The sequence below is a fragment of the Macrosteles quadrilineatus genome, unplaced genomic scaffold (genome assembly GCF_028750875.1).
Source record: "Macrosteles quadrilineatus isolate MER2022 unplaced genomic scaffold, UCM_ALF_1.0 Scaffold_4__1_contigs__length_99947679, whole genome shotgun sequence".
Classification (NCBI taxonomy): domain Eukaryota; kingdom Metazoa; phylum Arthropoda; class Insecta; order Hemiptera; family Cicadellidae; genus Macrosteles; species Macrosteles quadrilineatus.
This window is the reverse complement of record NW_026542597.1, coordinates 81,474,191-81,492,556: the sequence shown is the minus strand read 5'-3', so window position 1 is coordinate 81,492,556 and position 18,366 is coordinate 81,474,191. Positions and strand designations below refer to the sequence as shown.

The 18,366-nt window shown below is 35.1% G+C and overlaps 1 protein-coding gene across 1 annotated transcript; it reads right to left on the bottom strand.

Annotated features, from left to right (window-relative positions):
- Nucleotides 1-992: 992 nt before the first annotated feature.
- On the bottom strand, nucleotides 993-14,891 carry LOC128991535 (DEAD-box helicase Dbp80-like). The gene is made up of 10 exons (XM_054414502.1): nucleotides 14,706-14,891; nucleotides 11,353-11,600; nucleotides 10,270-10,362; nucleotides 9,038-9,140; nucleotides 8,154-8,268; nucleotides 7,679-7,856; nucleotides 6,306-6,543; nucleotides 3,816-3,978; nucleotides 2,466-2,657; nucleotides 993-1,324 (listed from the first exon to the last, which is right to left on the bottom strand). Exons 1-10 carry the CDS (start codon nucleotides 14,769-14,771, stop codon nucleotides 1,260-1,262), a joined length of 1,461 nt encoding a protein of 486 aa, XP_054270477.1. The 5' UTR covers nucleotides 14,772-14,891; the 3' UTR covers nucleotides 993-1,259.
- Nucleotides 14,892-18,366: the final 3,475 nt, after the last annotated feature.

The window sequence follows — 18,366 nt, the reverse complement described above, 5'->3', positions numbered from 1 at the left end:
GTTGTTGCTGTGTTTGTAGTTTTATTACTTATTGGTGACGTTAAATTGATACAAGCCCATTTTCAGTGTCTAGCTGAATTCCTGAGACCATATTTGGTGCGAAATATAGTTTTAGTCGCTAGATTGGAAGGAAGTCAGACAGTCTTAAGTAGAAGACCTTTCACTATGGTTTTGTAACCATGACAAGATGTAAAATAGTATGAGCGAGGGTTGAAAATACACTTTTTGCCTGTGTGATGGACTTTGTTGTCGTGTTGCACTCTTTCCATTATTTAAGAAAGCTATGTTACAAAACGAAAATACTTTTCATTTGAAGATAACCTCTGAAAACAACTTCCAACTTGTTTTCAATTTTGCTAGTACAAACAAACAGTTGTTTAGCAAGGATTTCGTCTATTACCATTGTACTAGTGTACATTGGACCATCAATATAACAAACTACTGACAAGGAGGCAACAATAAGCTAAATCCGATGAAACAACCGTCACATACTTTTGATAGCCTACATGTGATTGCATACAATTGAAATTTACAACTGAGTTAACAACAGCTGACTTGTACTCCCCAGAGAGTAAAAGAGCTGTGGTAGACCCGCATTGCATGTATTGAAAACGGCTTTTTTTGTTGCAGTAAAAAACACTTTTATGACTAAGATTTAAGAAAAAAAACTAAGATTCTTCTGTGCAATAGATGGGATAGAAACAACTCAAGGAAGCAAGAACGGATGAGTAAGTTTTCATTATTTGTGGCTATGTTCGGAACCATGTAACAGTCACAATAAAAAACAGCTGATTTAACTGACATATAAGTCCAAAAAATACTAAACACAAGATTTGAGGCAACAATTAAATGAAATATGTTTGTGTGAGATAATTATAATTCTATTTAAATTTCTTATCATACCTCATGAATGTGTGTTAATCAACAAGTAACAAAATAATTGTTACAATATAAAAATAGGCTAATAAAAATATAAACATTAAAACAAGGAATGAGAATGAAATATACAATCTGTATTTTAAGTAAACATTTTATACATAAACAAAATAGTGAAGTAAACATGAAATTAAAAAAAACTTTACAAACACAAAAGGGAATTATTCTTAAAAAAGAGGAGTGTTAATACCTGACTTAGACCTAAAAGTCTGATGCTTAGTAAGGCTACACTTGTTCATAGAAGTCACTGCAGTAAAAAATTGTTTTAGTTCATATCTTAGTAACATAGCCGATTGCGATTAAAACATTTGATGTCTTGGTCTTCAAATTCGGTTCAATTGGTCGAGCTTTTCCAAGTCGTTGCTGTCGAGGCGTTCTATTTCTTTGCCTGAAAGAAGATTACACTGTTGAAAATGCTCTTTATTCAGATACAGTAAACCTTCGCTAGTTTGACACTCGATAGTTCGACACTCCTTGTAGCTCGACATGGGCTGAGCTATTTTGTCAAGTGATATTATGGTTACTATTGTGATGTAAGCTGACTTTGAACATTAATTTGTCATTTATTGTTGACTTGAGACTAATGAACAGTGAAATTGTTAACAATCAAAAAACAGGATTGCTAAGGTAAGGCCTTATAATATCAATTGAAATTGTTAAGCTTTTTAGTATTAATAAATTTGGGTAATTTCTATTTAGGCCTAAAACTTGTGATTTTACTTTCCTGTATATTAAACTCCATTTACTCCCTATAGTTCGGCACCCCTTAATTCCACAAAGTGTCGAACTATTGAGGTTCAACTGTATTCCCAAAAAACTAAGTTGCAGTTGGTGAACTGAAACTATGTACTGATGTAAGAACAACAAACATAAAACATGAGTTTATTTTCTTAACAATTATATCTTAGATCCGCCATATTCGATGCAAAATATTTTTTTCAAATGTAAAGGTGCGGTTGTGGTTGTGACCCATTATTTCGAACTAGATTTTTACCCAGATTACAATGCCACAAACCGTTTAAAAAAATCTTCATTCATTCTAAAGTTATGAGGGCTTTTTAACACTTTATTTTTAGCCTATGTTAACATTATACTAGTGCTTAAGTATTTGAGCGCATACTTCATGGCAACAAAAAAATAAAAATAAAATAATAATAACAGCCTAATGCAATTTACGTTTTGTTAAATGTTATCCCAAAAATGTTGTTTTATTATGCCCCACATTGATGAATTTACATTTCATAAAACTAAGGGGTAAACTTGTCTTTAATTCTCTATTTAAAGAATGTATGAGTGTTATTATTCTCTATTTTCTACAGTAGACTTAAAAGAAATAAGTTAGTCATAAATTAAACTTACATCTTTAGATTTTTCTAATGTATCAGATGCAAATGTATTTTCAACAGGAAGGTATGCCTGTTAAATGTAGGCCTATTTATGATGAAAACCTTAAAAAAACCGATCTTTACCAAAAAAGGATTTAAAAAAATTGAAAGCAAGGGTAAAGCAACTAGTTAACAACTACTCACCAAAATGCTCCTTGATTTGTCTTTGTATCTCATGTGCCTGAGGAGAGTCTATCAAGTTGACAGCGATGCCCACCTTGCCGAACCTCCCTGTCCGTCCTATCCTGTGTAGATATGTCTCACAATCCGCGCGGTAGTTCTGGTCCACAGGTAGGTCGTAGTTTACCACCAGGGTAACTTGCTCAATGTCAATTCCTGCAATGTTATTGTTCGTCAGTTTGTAGATAAAAACGTTTGAAACAGCTTATTCGATTGCTGGTTATAGTTATAGGGCGTCATTTCAGCAAGAGAGTAAAGTAAACGTTTGTTTTTAACTTAGTAATAAACATGAATAAAAATTCTTATTTTTTAACAAATTATGAATCAAATGATCTTTCACATAGCAGCTCTGAAAATTACTGGATTAAACCAACTTCATGCACTCTATCAACAGAATTTAAAGTCGAATAAAAATGATAATACATTTGTAATCACATGTTTAAAGTAAACAAAGCAGACGTTTTTCAATCCCAATGCAATTTAAATATTTTTTGTTGCAGGGTGTCCACAGAAATTTTGTCATCAATTTCCCTGACTTTCCATGACCATTAACCATCGATTTCCATGACTCACGAACTTAACTCAAAAATTATAATATACCGTACACACACGAATAATACTGCCTAGACAAGTTATTTCACAGAAAATATTGAAATATGTATTAACAGATAACAATGGAGTACAATAGGTACAACAATGAACTAATACAAACTCAAAACCCATAAACTAAGACAACTGTATAAATTGAAATTGTGGTACATTTGTGAAAAATTCGGAAAAATGCTAAAATAGTCGCGGTTACAGCCGACTAAAGCATTGAAAGGTCCCTTGAAATCCAGCCATCATTGGGGATTTCCACGACTTTCCATGACTTTTTGCCTATTTCCATGACTTTCAATAACCATAATTTTTTTCCATGACTTTCCATGACTATCCCTGACTTTCCAGAATGTGGACACCCTGTGTTGTTTCTCATTTTCTGGTAAATTTGGACAAAATGTGCTGTTTTTCGGCGACTCCCTACCAAGACCTTTAATTTGAGCCCTCTCCCATCATCCTGCGAGCTGTCAAACTCTCACAATTTTGATTGAAAAACTCGTTTACAGAATTAATATAAATGATGGAGTACATAACATGACAATTGACACTTCAACTGCGACAGACAAACTCAGTAAGTGGCATAAGAGAGGATGTGACTCATCAGCGAGGTAAAAAACAGCACCTCTATCCTCCTCAAGCTATATATTTTAATGATCTCCGTAGAACGTACATTTAACTTGCATAATATATTTTGAAACTACGCACGATACTTACCTCTGGCAAGAACATTGGTGGTAATGAGCACTTTGTCCTTCCCCTCCCTGTAGCGGTCCAATATCATGATCCTCTGATTAACTGTAAGTTCTCCCGAAAGTAGCGCCACCGCGTGTCCGTCCTTAGTCATCTTCTCTGCTAGCCAACTAGCTGTTTTCCTCGTCTACAAACAAGTTAACGTTAGAATTTGTGGTGGTCTTGAAACTTTACCCTTCCCAGACTGGCGACGGTTAGGTCGAAGGAAGGATGGTAGATGTATCTGATTATATATAAAAATATAAAAAAACCACACAGAAAATGTCTAATCCCACAGTGCCCTAGATATTTAAGTTATGATCACTTTGGTTTTTGGAAAAAATATTTTTGGATGATAATTAACTCTCCAGCAGCTGTTTTAAATCATCCAAGATTGTCGCTAGCCTCCAAGGACTCTTAAGGACTGGTTGGTGTTTGTACAGTTAGTGCTACAATATCGCGACTAGATTCACGGAGTGTAGTTTCGTGTGTCAAGTCAAGTCAAATAAATCTTTATTCAGACATACAACAATGTGTACATGAATGCGTCTTAATCTGAAATTATAACTAATACTAAAACCATTTTCCTGATCCATTTTTTTTATTTTTTTTTTTTTTACATATTTACATGTGTCATCTACGGTATTGTTGTTTATGTTTGCTATAGGCCTATATTGTTTATTAATATCAAGTGAGGTTTTAATTGATTTAATGTAAACTTTTATTGATTATCGGTATACAGTTTTAACAAGACGGTATAAGTTTAAAATATATCTCTGAAGTGAAATTAAAAGTATTTTTATTTACTTTACGTAAGATAAATAACACGTAATATGTTTTAGAAGTTACGAGAGGTCGTCCAGTGGTCGAAACTCGACCAAAAATATGTAATGTAAACTTACTCACTTCTCTATTTTCACCCCACACTGTAAATAAAACATGTGATTGGAGTTTCTTCCATTTGTTTTGATTTTCTGTTTATATTTCGTTGTTATTTCGTCACCAGCATGGCAACGCATAAGATCCATGTTAATTTTTTCAAATTTTTAAACTCATTTTTTGTGCTTATCTTTGAGCCTATTTAAATTCATAAAGGGATTCTGCACACCTACAGGAAAATAGCTTTCTAACGGTATGCGTAGATTTACCCCACGATGCACACGAGCTGAGAAAAAAGGTTTTAAAGAAACATGCTTGCCTATTAATATATAGATAGATTATATATATATAGATTATTCTTTGGGATTTCTTGATAGCGTTATGATAAATGTGACATGAAACATTGGAAATTTTCGTTTAATACAAACGTTTTCAAGCAAAGAGAAATTGATGAAATATGTAAAAATGAACAAAACAAACAATATATGAACTGTTTACAAATACAGTAGTTGAATTTTGAGAACATATGATTGAGTACAGATGAAAGAAAATAATAAAATTAGCCTAAAAGAAAATTAAAATTCAGCTGAGTTGAATCACATTTTTACTATCTTAAATTTAAACCAGAGGGGAACTTTGTTTTCAATACCGACTGGTGAGCTAATGCAGAATTTCTTAAGACCAGTTGGTTGCATTTACGGTTTTTATGTGGGTTTACTTTGTGAAGGGATTTATATATATAACTAGCAGAGTACCCGTCCTTCGTACGGGGTTGGCATATAAGTATCAAATGCTTATAGCAGTTATGAGTGAGGACATGGTTTAAGAAATTTCGGTTCTTTTTGAAGTTCGTTCGCTACGCTCACTCACCTTTAGGTTGGAGCTCGTTCGCTGCGCTCACTTTCCTTCAGGTTAGCTCGTTCGCTACGCTCACTTGCCTTCAGGTTAGCTCGTTCGCTACGCTCACTCGCCTCCAGGTTGAAGTTCGTTCGCTACGCTCACTCACCTTTTGGTTGCAAATTAGCTGTTGTCATAAATGTAAAAGAAATAATGCTAGTGCTGCACCCTGTTGGTAATCCTTGTAACTTTAATGCTACTGAAAATCATAGAACAGAACCAACTTGTTTAATTGAAACAGCTGTTAAGATTCATTAATTCCATTTCTCATAAGGTTAACATGGGAACCTTTGCTCCAGAGCCACTGGGGCGGAGCCCGAAAGGATTTTTGGGATAAAAATATGCCTATATGTTAATCGGGAATATGAGCTATCATCATGCCGAATTTCAGCCCGATCCGACCAGTAGTTTTCGCGTTTACTTTTCCCATACACACAGACACCACCTCTTTTTTATAATAGTATAGATAACATTGTTTGTCTAATTCTTTAATACAAAAAAATCATCTCTTTTTTCACCAATCATGTTTCAGTACTATCAAGGGATACTTTTTAACTATTCTATTTAATTAAAATGACTTTGTTCACATCCTCTGCTGCTGTGATGAACCTCAATGAAAATGATTTCCTTTATTGTGACAATTAAAAGCTATTTTACGAATAAACAAATATTGGAACCAAACTAAACTATAGTACTTACATGACAGAATATGATTGTCTGGCCAATCGTCACGACTCCGTAAATGTTAGATATCGCCATATACTTTTCTTCTTGGTTTGAACACTCAACGTAATACTGTTTAATATTGTCCAGGGATTCTTCTTCTCGCTTTAGTCTGATTGTGACGGGATTGTCAACAATTGCTTCAGCGAAATCCATTACAGATTCATCGTAAGTGGCGGAGAAAAACATCATCTGACATTCCTTAGGCAATGCTCTAAAATTAAAACAAATGTAAAATTTTTATTAACATTAATTTAAATTTAATATTTTACCAAAGAGAACACTCTTCCAAACCGGAGCGGGACAGCAGCAGGAGTGGGAAGTGGGTGAGTGACCGGCGGTAACCAGCGGCAGTGGTACGAGGCGTGAATGGGGTAGTCCACACCGAAGTGGCAGGCAGCGGAAAGCAGAATGTCTCCTCAGTTCATTTTCAGCTTAGTTTATTGAATGTTTATATTATTGTGTGTTATGAGTTCAAGCTATGATTCTGAGGCTACAAGAAAAAAAAAGGTTTAGGAAAATGCTAGCAACAGCTGAGGATGAAGATGAAGGTGGAAGATAACCGTCTGTTTGGGTTCACAAAGTTTATCAAACTATAAATTTATTTGGCGAGTACCATACCCTTATGCTGGATCTAAGAAAAGACAAATGGCGATTCTATGTTTATGTTAGAATGACCATCGCATGTTTTGATGAACTCCTTGATTTGAAAACAGAGGTCATACTTAAACGGCATATCGGCCATGTAGTCCCGTGGCGGTGCGAGCGGAAAAATTCAACTTGTTTCAAACCGGCAGGACGATCAAACAACGCGACGACGGCAGCGGTACCACTCTTGTGTGGGTGCTCACATTTATCACCATGTGCTACGGAATCCCGCGCGGGAGTTTGTCCCACTCTTGCCACTGTCCTTATCTGGTTTGGACGAGCCTAGATGTTAAGAATAATTAATGGATTATTAACAACATGGATTGGAGTTTTCCCCAACTTTTTTAACCCTTTGACAATTTAAAATGAAAGAGAGCGTTTTTATGATTAGTATGTAAATTAAAAAGCTGAAAAAATCGGTTGTCTTACAATTTTTTTCTTTAGATGACATTTTTTTTTTAAATTTAACAGCTGAATATTTTTTAGGATTGAAGTTTGCAAAATCAACATCTTGCATAACAACATAGGCAAGCACAATGCTAAAAACACAGTGGGCTAATAGAGAAACGATTGAGAGCAATGGAAAAACAGCTGATCGCTTTTCTCTAGCTCTATGCTCTATATTAGAGATTGGAAATTTTCATTTTTATATCAGCTGTTTTGTAAACAGCTACTTTTTGTAGGGAGTGATGAAGACTTACTTTCTAATGCGGAAGCTTTGATCCTGGTGACCCTGAGTCGCAATCATAACGTCCGCCTCATCAAGCACAAATACTCTGATTTTGCTGAGATCAAAGAATTTGAACTTAAGCGCCCAGTCGACCACTTTTCCAGGCGTTCCGATGATAATATGTTCTGTTAACTGTGTCCCTCTTTCCACTGCAAAAAACAAGTTAACAAATTAAGTATTTAATCACAACATAAACAAAAGGTACCAGCAAATTTAAACGTACTCTCCCTCGTTAGCTTATAAAAAAATTGTGTGTGCACAGAGAGAAAGTAAAATTGTGGCACATTAGCTTGCAAACCTAACTTTTATATATTAATACAGACTTATAAATATTAAGGACTATTAAAAAATCCAAGAGTGCCAAATCGAAACTACATAACTGCACTAAAACTAAATTCCTATATGGATTGTTCTATAAAGAACAATTGTTAATAGTGTAGACATACCTTCTTCCCCTCTAACTGCAAAGCGAATCCTGATGTCATTGCATTCCTTTGACATTTTCATTGCAACATCACCGATTTGTATGGCTAACTCATATGTTGGCGATAAACAAAGAACCTAGAAACAAAAATTTATATAGCGATAGAAATAGTCCTAAAAGTAAAACTTAAGTGTTATAAATCACATTGAAATGTGGGCTATAGCGGATAAAAACTAAACTAGGCAAATACAAAAATTTAAATTAGTTTAGGCCTAATTAACTTTTTAATAGGCTATTAAGTGTGTAGCATAACACAAGGGCCTAGGTTTTTAGGATTTGTTGAGAGGATGAGGATGGCATATCTGAGTGGGAAAGAGTCCAAACTGGCACAGGAAACACACTTTACAACTATATACACAAAATATTACTAATGAAAAAACATTACTAATGCTTTGTGTATATAGTTGTAAAGTGTTGTGTTTCCTGTGCCAGTTTGGACTCATAGCCTAAGAAAGCTCAAATAAATCTTAATTCAATATCTGACTGACTGTGTGTGATCCTGATAAGCCAGTTTACACGGCCTACTCCTGAGAAATTAGGGCACCAATCAAGATTAATATATTTCCCCTGTATTTAATTATAAGGTGAAAATGTCTTCAGCTATCAAAAATTGGCCTATCTGAAATAACAAATACCCAGTTTTGGCCACATCTTTCCCAAAGATAATTATAAGTAAAAGTTTTTTTGTGGTTCTTTCTTTATTGTGCAGTTTAACTAATTTTTTGAGGAGAAAAAAAATATGTATTTATTTATCTTTTAGTTGGCAACCAAACAGTCAATTTTGACAATTGTTCACAAGTTTAAGGTACCTGTTGATGGTTGCATTATATACGTTGTTCAACTCACTTGAGGGTAGTTCAGAGATGGGTCTACTCTTGACAACATTGCTAATACAAAAGCTGCGGTTTTTCCAGTTCCAGATTGACTTTGTGCAATCATATTCTGAGGTCTGAAATAATTTTAATAAAACATTTTAAACTATAAAACTAATTAGTAATAACAATACTTATACTTATACCAATGGTTATTGAAAAAAAGTGTGAATGTGAGATTCATGTACAAGCAAAGCTACGCCTACTGGAAAAATCTGGAGTATTGGAAAGACCAAGGGTGCAGGTTATGAATGACTATTCTCTCTCATTTTATGAAATATCTAGGTTATGTCTATTTTTTTTATGCAAATAAATGTTTACCGCTTATCATGTTAACCAGTAAAAAAGTAAGGTTTAAAAACATAGGCTACTTGAGAAAAACAACAAGGCACATAGTTGGAGGATAATGGAAAACTAAGTAATTTTGAGGAAGGGAAAATCAGCTGGTCGTGGGAAACTAAATTTTTAACATCACTAGACAATAGCCTGTAACTGAAATTTCTTTGCTTTAAATCCCTACAGATACAATTTTTTTGCCACACCATAGAGTAATCAGCTGGTTTCTGTACTTTTTGAAGATCAAAAAGTTATTTTTTACAGAAAGGGACCTTTGGTATAGTCAGCTGTCCTGAGTTTGGTGAAATCAGCTGGAGTACGGCAAAGTCTGCTGGAGGAAGGTAAGTCTGCTGGAGAACCGCTACGGTAAAATCCACTGGGGTACACTAAATTTAGTAACTACTCACACGCAACAGTTTAAACATTTTTTTTTGTAAGAGGTTGGTTGGCTTCTTTTAACCTTGCATTTACCTGTCCACATAGACTAACTGACCGTGCATGGAAAGTATCCAGCAAAGCAAGGGGTGGGCCGGTACAGAACAAAGGTGAACTGTACTGATAAAATTTTACAGCAGTGACCCGGATCCGAACCCACGACATTGCTGCCTTGGGCCCGAAGTCTGTGACGCTACTGAATGAGCCACCAACTCACCAACAAAATGCATAATATGACTTTTCTTTAGTAGACGCTCAATGAAGAAAAATTACGATACATATTTGTCAGGACACATAACACTTTAAAAAAATCAATAAGGCTTGTAAGAAATTTCATGCTCGGCAAGCCTCGCACAAAATCTATCGTATATTATATTAAGTACCGGTAACTTTAACACCAACTTTCTACTTGTAAAATAATATACTTTTACTCACGGATCAGCAAGAAGGGTCGGCAAAGCAGTTTCTTGTATCTTAGACGGAGCGTTGAATCCCATTTCATAAACACCCTTCAGTAAAGGGGGTTTCCTGCACAAAATGATTGTATGAATCATGCAACCTTTACAATAGGCCTATGAAATGAAATGAACAAGTACTTTAGTACCTAATCTGCATAGCCTAGTTTGAAAAATCCATACAGTAGCCTATGACTCAAACTATCCAATCACTAAATGAGTTGATTTCATTTTAATCATCAAAAAGTTATCAATACCTACTTGGATAAATTTTAAATAGGGCTAGGCTTAGTTACAGCAAGTAGCCTACAGAGAGTGTTATATCACCGACACATGCACTATTCTCAAATAGGCTACTAGGCTCAATGCCTCGACGCAGCAAACCTGCAGTCCAAGCGAACCTAGGTTTGAATGGTTGGATTTTTACTAATTTATTTCCTTGAATATGTGAGATTTGTAAAAAAAAAATCATTAGATTATTGAGTACTCAGCTGCTACAGGGAAGGAAAAATTTTGTTTTTGTTTTACTGGCAGCATTTATTTTTAGCAAGGACCCTTGTTAAAAATTCTACTAGTTGAAGAGACAACCTTCCTTACAGTGAAAGTGAATTCTATTGTTTTGTTTCTTCTGCCAGTTGGGACTCTTTCTCATTCCAAATTCCAGGTAAGCCTGGCTATTACCAAAAAGAATTGGTAAATTAGTTGGTATATCCGCTTATTTGTTGCTTCTGTGACTCATCCGATAAGGTGTTTAAAAACAGTACTTATGAAATCTTACGCTCGGCAATCTTCGCACGAGAACTATCATACGACTATATATTAAGAAACACCTTCTTCCTAGCCATGTAAAATAATATACCACTTTTAGTTACCGATTATTTTTTAAAGTTATCTGGAGTTCCAAGAGCTGAGATAACTTACAGTAGGCCTCTATTTTACAGGATTCAATCAATAGCTTCTAACTAAAAAAAATATAGGCTCCTATAAAATCATACCATATCTTAAGTTTGATTGTTTGCCATTAATCTTTGGCATCAAATTACATGAGCAGAATAATACTCACAGGTGCAATGCTTCAAAACTTTTCACTGAGTAAAGTGGTGAATTTGGGTCTTTCCTTTGGACTTCAATGTCATGTTTTGATTCAATCAAGCCCTTTCTGACCACCTTTTGCAGTAATGACGCTTCGGCCTTTGAAATAACAACATTGTCCTCACTAGAAGAGCTTGACAGGTCTGGCCTTGGAGTGTCTATTGACGCTTTACCAATCCCAGGTGATTGGGAGTCTGATGTTATACCAATTTGTTTGATCTGGAACAAAAGTTGAACTTTAGAAATGTACTAGCTGTACCCGCGGGCTTTGCCCCGTTTAACTTCTTAATTTTCAAGATAATCTCGTTCGCATGGCTCAATCACGTCCTGGTTGAAGTTCGTTCGCTACGCTCACTCACCTTTAGGTTGGAGCTCGTTCGCTGCGCTCACTTGCCTTCAGGTTAGCTCGTTCGCTACGCTAACTCGTCTCCAGGTTGAAGTTCGTTCGCTACGCTCACTCACCTTTTGGTTGCAAATTAGCTGTTGTCATAAATTAAAATAAATAATAGTGCTGCACCCTGTTGGTAATCATTGTAACTTTAATGCAATTGAACATCATAGAACAGAACCAACTTGTTTAATTGAAACAGCTGTTAAGATTCATTAATTCCTTTTAAATATGAAAAATCATAAGGCTAACATGGGAAACTCCAGAGCCACTGGGGCGGAGCCCGAGAGTCCGATCAGAATAAAAACAACTTAGTTTTCCTATTTAATGCCTAAAGAATCAATGTACCAAATTTCAGCCTCCTAGCTAAATGGGAAGTGGGAGAATTAGTGATGAGTGAGTGTGTCAGTGAGTCAGTGAGGGCTTTGCCTTTTATAAGTATAGATTAGCAGCAATAACCTACAAAACTCTTGTTTACAGCAAACCTGTTGAGTACCGAAAGAGAATTGCCAATTGTTTTCATGAAGTTTCATTGAGGTCCATGCAGTGCCTAGTAAAAGAGTACAGACACTAGAAGCCTAAAATACCTAAAACATTGATCTGAACTTGGGCTAATTTAAATTAAAGAAATAGTCTTAATTGGGATTGCAAAATTACATTAAAAAGGTTGTAAAGAATCTGTCTATAAGTCAATCCAATAGTTGCAGATCACGCATTTGGCTTTGACTCATTTCATGGACGTTGTGTATAGCTTTGCCCGAAAATCAACATTTACCAAACATAAACTCAAGTTCTCATCTCTCTTCCTGTTAATATCCTTCGCTCATTTGCATTTGAGGTTAAAACTTAAATCTAAGTTACTTTTACAGGTAAGTTAAGCCTAGTTAGGCATTTGACATTGAATGTTTTGATAATTAAAAATCTAAATTAGGCTATCAGGCCCGCCTCACATTGGAGCGAGGCGAGGCGTGGCTATTCTGTAATACACGTGTTTAAATGGAGCACCACACATTGCAACACAGCTGTGCAGCCTCTGTCAGGCCTCCGTGGTGTTGTAGTTGGAATACAGTTTTCCTGCACCTCGCTCGTGCCTGCGTTGGGTTTCAAGTGTTTTGTGAGTGAAAGATATAGAAACGGAGCATTAATTCAGATGGCTATATGTTTTTGAGCTTTCCACTAATGCCTTTCCACTAATGCCACTTTTAATCAAGTTATAGATATAATTAAACTGTTGTTTGTTCACACAAAAATATTCTCTAAAAGACCGGTCTGGCAGTTCAGTAGTTAAGACATACTCCCCATGGCTTAACCTTTTTTCGTGTAATCACGTTTTCAAAAACGTTTTTTTACGTTTTTCGGATAGCGATTAGAGTCAAACTAAATTATTAAACTCACAATTAGAATGAATAAGGTCCAAAGAATATTTCTCTACTCGCGACAGTAGGACCAAAGCTAAGAAACCTCTGTCCCGCCTCGCTTCGATGTGCAGTGACACGATAAAGTCCCCAATCCCGCCTGCACCTGGTCGGCTCCTCGCCTCGCTCCAATGTGCGGCGGGCCTTAGGGTTTTAAAAACATGATCTAAGTTATTCACTACCGGTATAACATTGGATGGACATGGACATGGATTAACTACTTTAAAACAATATATGCCTAAGTTGTTCCTACAAGGTTCGTAATGCCCTTTAACTTATTCATTAGCTGATTAGTAAGACCTATTATTACCTTTGGTGTTTGTGTTTGTCACAAGTATAGTTTACTTTTTAAACCTAGACGATCTTCTTGCGAAGATAGAAACAGAACATCTTTGGACTGCCTGATGACGATTTCATGTAGGAGTCAAATCTAATATAAGTTAAACCTGTTTGCGTGATCTGCAATTTTTGGATTGTCTTGTAGCAAGTAAGATACCTTATTTAAACTTGAAATTTTTCAAATGGTAGGCCTAGGCTAGGCCTTAGTCCTTAAAAGATACCAAAAGTGAAATCCTTTAGAGTAAACTTAGATCTTTTTATTTAGGACTGAGCTGTCAACTTATCTTATCACCTATATCTAGCCCTATCTCTTTCTAGTTAGGCTAAGCCTTGACATGAATCATTTAAAACCGAACATCAACAATTTTTTTATCTTTTTTATTGACTAGGGTAACATTAGATTGATCGGATAGGCTTATATTATCATAAACTATGCCTAGGCCTAAAAGTTAACACGTTGAGTGCTGACTAAGTTACATCAATTGATGTAGTGACTCCACGAGCGCTCCTATCGGCCTACATCGATGTAGTCACGCCACCCCCACTACATTAGTTCAATAACTTATGAGCTCAGCCATTGCCGGGGAACATCATAATCATTGCTAAACTGTAGCTTAGAATGTGAGCTTTTTGAGTAGGTTGGTAGGTACAAAAATTTTCCCTAAAATCCCCTCTGACAATGCTTTTGTCCCGGTTTCATGGATTTTCTCTCTTCAAGCCACATTACAAAGACACTGACTACAGATCCAGGCAGTGCTGCTACCTTTGGGTGATTCAGTGAACTAAGTCCACTCTCCGGGTAAGACACTACAATCACCACTGCTCGTTTGTTATTTGTCAGATTGAAATGTTTGAATGCCAATTGTGTTGGCTGTTTCGGTGCCGCGTCGGGGCTTCACCCGAGCCTTGCCGCCATTGGCAAGCGCCTGTTTGAATGTTTGCCGCACTCAACGAGTAGGCTAGGCCTAGCTTAATCATCACCAAGATAGGCCTAGACCACAGAAACTTTCAAAATAGAGCCTACTAAAAACTAAGAGGTATATATTTACATAATCAACAGAGGAAAACATAGCCAGATGATATAAGTGATTTGTAATAGAAATGGTCCTGCAACTTAAATTAAAGGTTAGGTGTCTAACAATATTTAAATTGTGCAAGTAGGCTAGGCCTAGGCTGTATTACCTTCTGACATATTGTTGATTCTTGAACTAAAGCTGACTTAAGCCAAGCATCATCAATTTCAGCCATATCTTTAATTTATGAGAATTCTAAATATTTAACAGAACTTATTTCCTATTTAAAAATTAATTGTGAAATTGTAATTGTGACGGATACTGACAAACACAAGTTCGGTGAACATGAACTCACTCAGACAGAGACAGAACGGAACAGAATCAAAACTGGAACGGAACAGTGGAACAAACCATTAATGGAATGATTGGAGGGAGAATGGACGAACGAATCCAATCCAATCCAATGTGTCGGTTTCGGTCAGTCACTCGGTCGGTCTACTTATCACAATAGTGGTGGGGGGTGTCAGTGCTGCCAACTCTGTTCATAATAATTTATTTTGCCATCGTCACTCGTCAGTGACCCAAGATGGATCCTTGTTTATTGGTTTACTAGCAGAGTACCCGTCCTTCGTACGGGGTTGGCAAATAAGTATAAAATGCGTATTGCAGTTATACCCGATCTTTGCGTTTGCGATTGTGAGAAAACACGGTTTGAGAAAATTTGCTTCCTCAAATTTGCGGTATGCGATAGTATTACACATCTACCATAGCCATAATGTTCTACTACTTCACCTACACAATAGAAAAAAGGTAGATTATTAAAAATTCGCAAAATATCATAAATATTTCATGAAATTAAAAACATAAACATAACTGTAAACAATCCTACTTTGACAGTTCTAATTGTGTATCACAGTTTTTTGTTGCTGCTTAGTTCAAATTAGCTGTTTTCATAAAAATGAAAAAAATAATAGTGCTGTAAATCTTATACATCTTATATGCTTGGTAAATCTTATAAATTTGTAATGCTTTTTGCATATCATAGAACCATAGACTAACCAACACAAGTAGACTTCTCATCCCATTGTACATTTTGAACCACGTTTTTCGTGTATAGTTCATGTACGTGACACAAAGGCGCTAGTGTCGATGAAACTTTTTTTCCATTATTTTAGGGTTAATTTCTTGATTTGTGCTTTACTGTTTGGTTATATAACTAGGGGACAATTTATTGTTTATGATTAGATCGTATTATTTGGTTAAACGAGGTTTTAAATGGCTGTAATAACGGGAAACAAATTGTAAACAAAACACGACCACTACATAAACCGTACATGAACTAACAAAAAAATTGTCTTCAGGTGTTCCATAAGGATAAGAAATCTACTAAGGGAGTATGTTTTATCTATGATAGAACCATAGACTATGTTTTATCTATGATAGAACCAACTCTTTTAGTTTAAACAGCTGGCTAAATTCTTTAATTCCCTTTAAATATGAATACTCATAAGGTTAACATGGGGAACTGCAGAGCCACTGGGGCGGAGCCCAAAAGTATTTTTGAGATAAGAATATGCCTATATGTTAATCGGGAATGTGAGCTATCATCATGCCAAATTTCAGCCCAACCCGACCAGTATTTTTCGTGTTTACTTGTCACAAACATACATATACATTCATACATCCAAACTTTCTCATTTATAATATTAGTAGGAAGTAGGATATCTATTTGTGTGTAAAAAAAATTGACGATGGTGAGGGAGGTGTACACCCGGCAAATGAGGCTGTGGGTAGGAGGCTGAAATTTGGTACACTGATTCTTTAGGCATTAAATATGAAGACTAAGTAGTTTCATTCTGGTCGGACTTTCGGGCTCTGCCCCAGTGGCTCGTCCGAAGGTTCCCATTTTAACCTTATTATAATTTTTCATATTTAAAATAAATTAATAAATATTAACAGCTTGTTCAATTAAACAATTTGGTTCTGTTCTATGATGTTCAATATCATTATAAGGTTACAAGGTTTACCAACAAGGGTACTATTAACTTTTTGTTTGAATTTATGACAACAGCTAAATAAACTAGCGTCCAGAAACAAACACACAAACTTTCACATTTATAATATTAGTAAGATGTTGGTAAGTTGGTCATCTAAAAAACGTCATCAATAGTTCCATGGTGTTAATATTATGTTTGATGTTAAATTATGACCAATTTCTCTTGTAAAACATTTAGACATAGGTGTAGCAATGAGTATACGGTTGTATTCATAGCCTATTGTTTATAAAAGTTTGTTTGGTTTTTAAATAAAACACATAAGTATTTAAGTACTTAAAAGCAAATCAAATTTTAAAACCAATAAAATAATTTGACACAAAAGTACAAAAGGTTCTATTTAACTATATTAAACTACAGTGTTCAGGTAGTCTACAGTGTTCAAAATAAGTTACGTAAAATTGATACACGAGTATAATTTTAATGCTTGAATAATTAATTCATAAAAGTAAATGACAAAACAATGCTTCTAAAAAAAACTGCATGTTCATGTATATAAACTAGAAGTATATATGTGGTTCATCGTACAGAACCAAACAAAATAAGTAAATGAATAACAAAACTACTAATTTATGTAAACTCAAAATCATTTTTCTTTTCAAATTACTGTAGAAGAATATGAAGATTTTTGTCTGTCGTGCTTTTTAGGATTTGACAGGAGAAAATATTTGTATATTAGCTAGTACAGCATATTTTTTTCTCTAGTCCAGGAACCAGGGGGTGGTATGTGCCCTTGCCCCCCGACCCAAATGACGCCCCTGTGTCAAATACTAAATTGTTGTGGTATATGTGCGAATAAAGTGCAAAATTCATCAACTTATAGACTTTTTTTCTAAACTTTATAAAAAAGTATCGTGTTTGTTTCTACAAAAATAATGTCTGAGAAACGGAGTATTTAGCGTGTTGATAATTTTAGTGCATTACTGATCAAGTCAATGACTTGGGTGGAAGGAACTAATATTATAGATGAATGTTTGAAGTATGTCAATAACGAAAACTTCTTGACCTGAATTGAGCTGATTTTTTCATGAATAGAGCAAATATAATATAACCATAGGCTTAGTGAAGATTGTCATATTTATTTTAATACCCTCATAGGGCCCAAAAAATACTCTGACAGCTCATTAAGTTTAAAAATGTTTAAAATGTTTTACTATATTTTTTTGTAAAATTCCAACCTCTGAAGGCTGTTAGGCTTTTTCATATTTAAACCCAAACAGATACTACTAAATGAAAGTTCAGTCAATTATTGAAACAAAAATACAACTACCCAGAATGGTAATTTATTCTATTAAAGTATTCTTCCCATCCCAAATAATTTAGTAATTTGTCAAGGAAGTTAGCAAGACAGGAAATGCCAATACTGTATTACTTTACTAAATTCAGGTTGACGTTGACGGCCCCGGTCTGGATTACTATACATAATTACTAGTATGAAAGTAATTCCGCTAATCTTTACAATAAGTTGGAGTTACGTGACAAGGTAAATTATTGTACCTTAATTTGAGATAATACAGAATTATTGTTTTGGAATTTTTCTGTTACTTTTTATTTTACCTTAGATTTTTTTTAAATATTACAGTCATTTATTGGTGCTGTTCATAGTGCCATCATCATGTAGCTATAAATGAATAAATATATTATTGAACATTTATGTTTAATTTACATGGCTGCGTTGGCAAACTTGGTTAGAGCAGTTTTTTTCCAAATTGTAAACTGTCGAACTGTCAAGTCAAGTCAGCCAGCACAGCATAGCATAGCAAGAAATCAGATTGT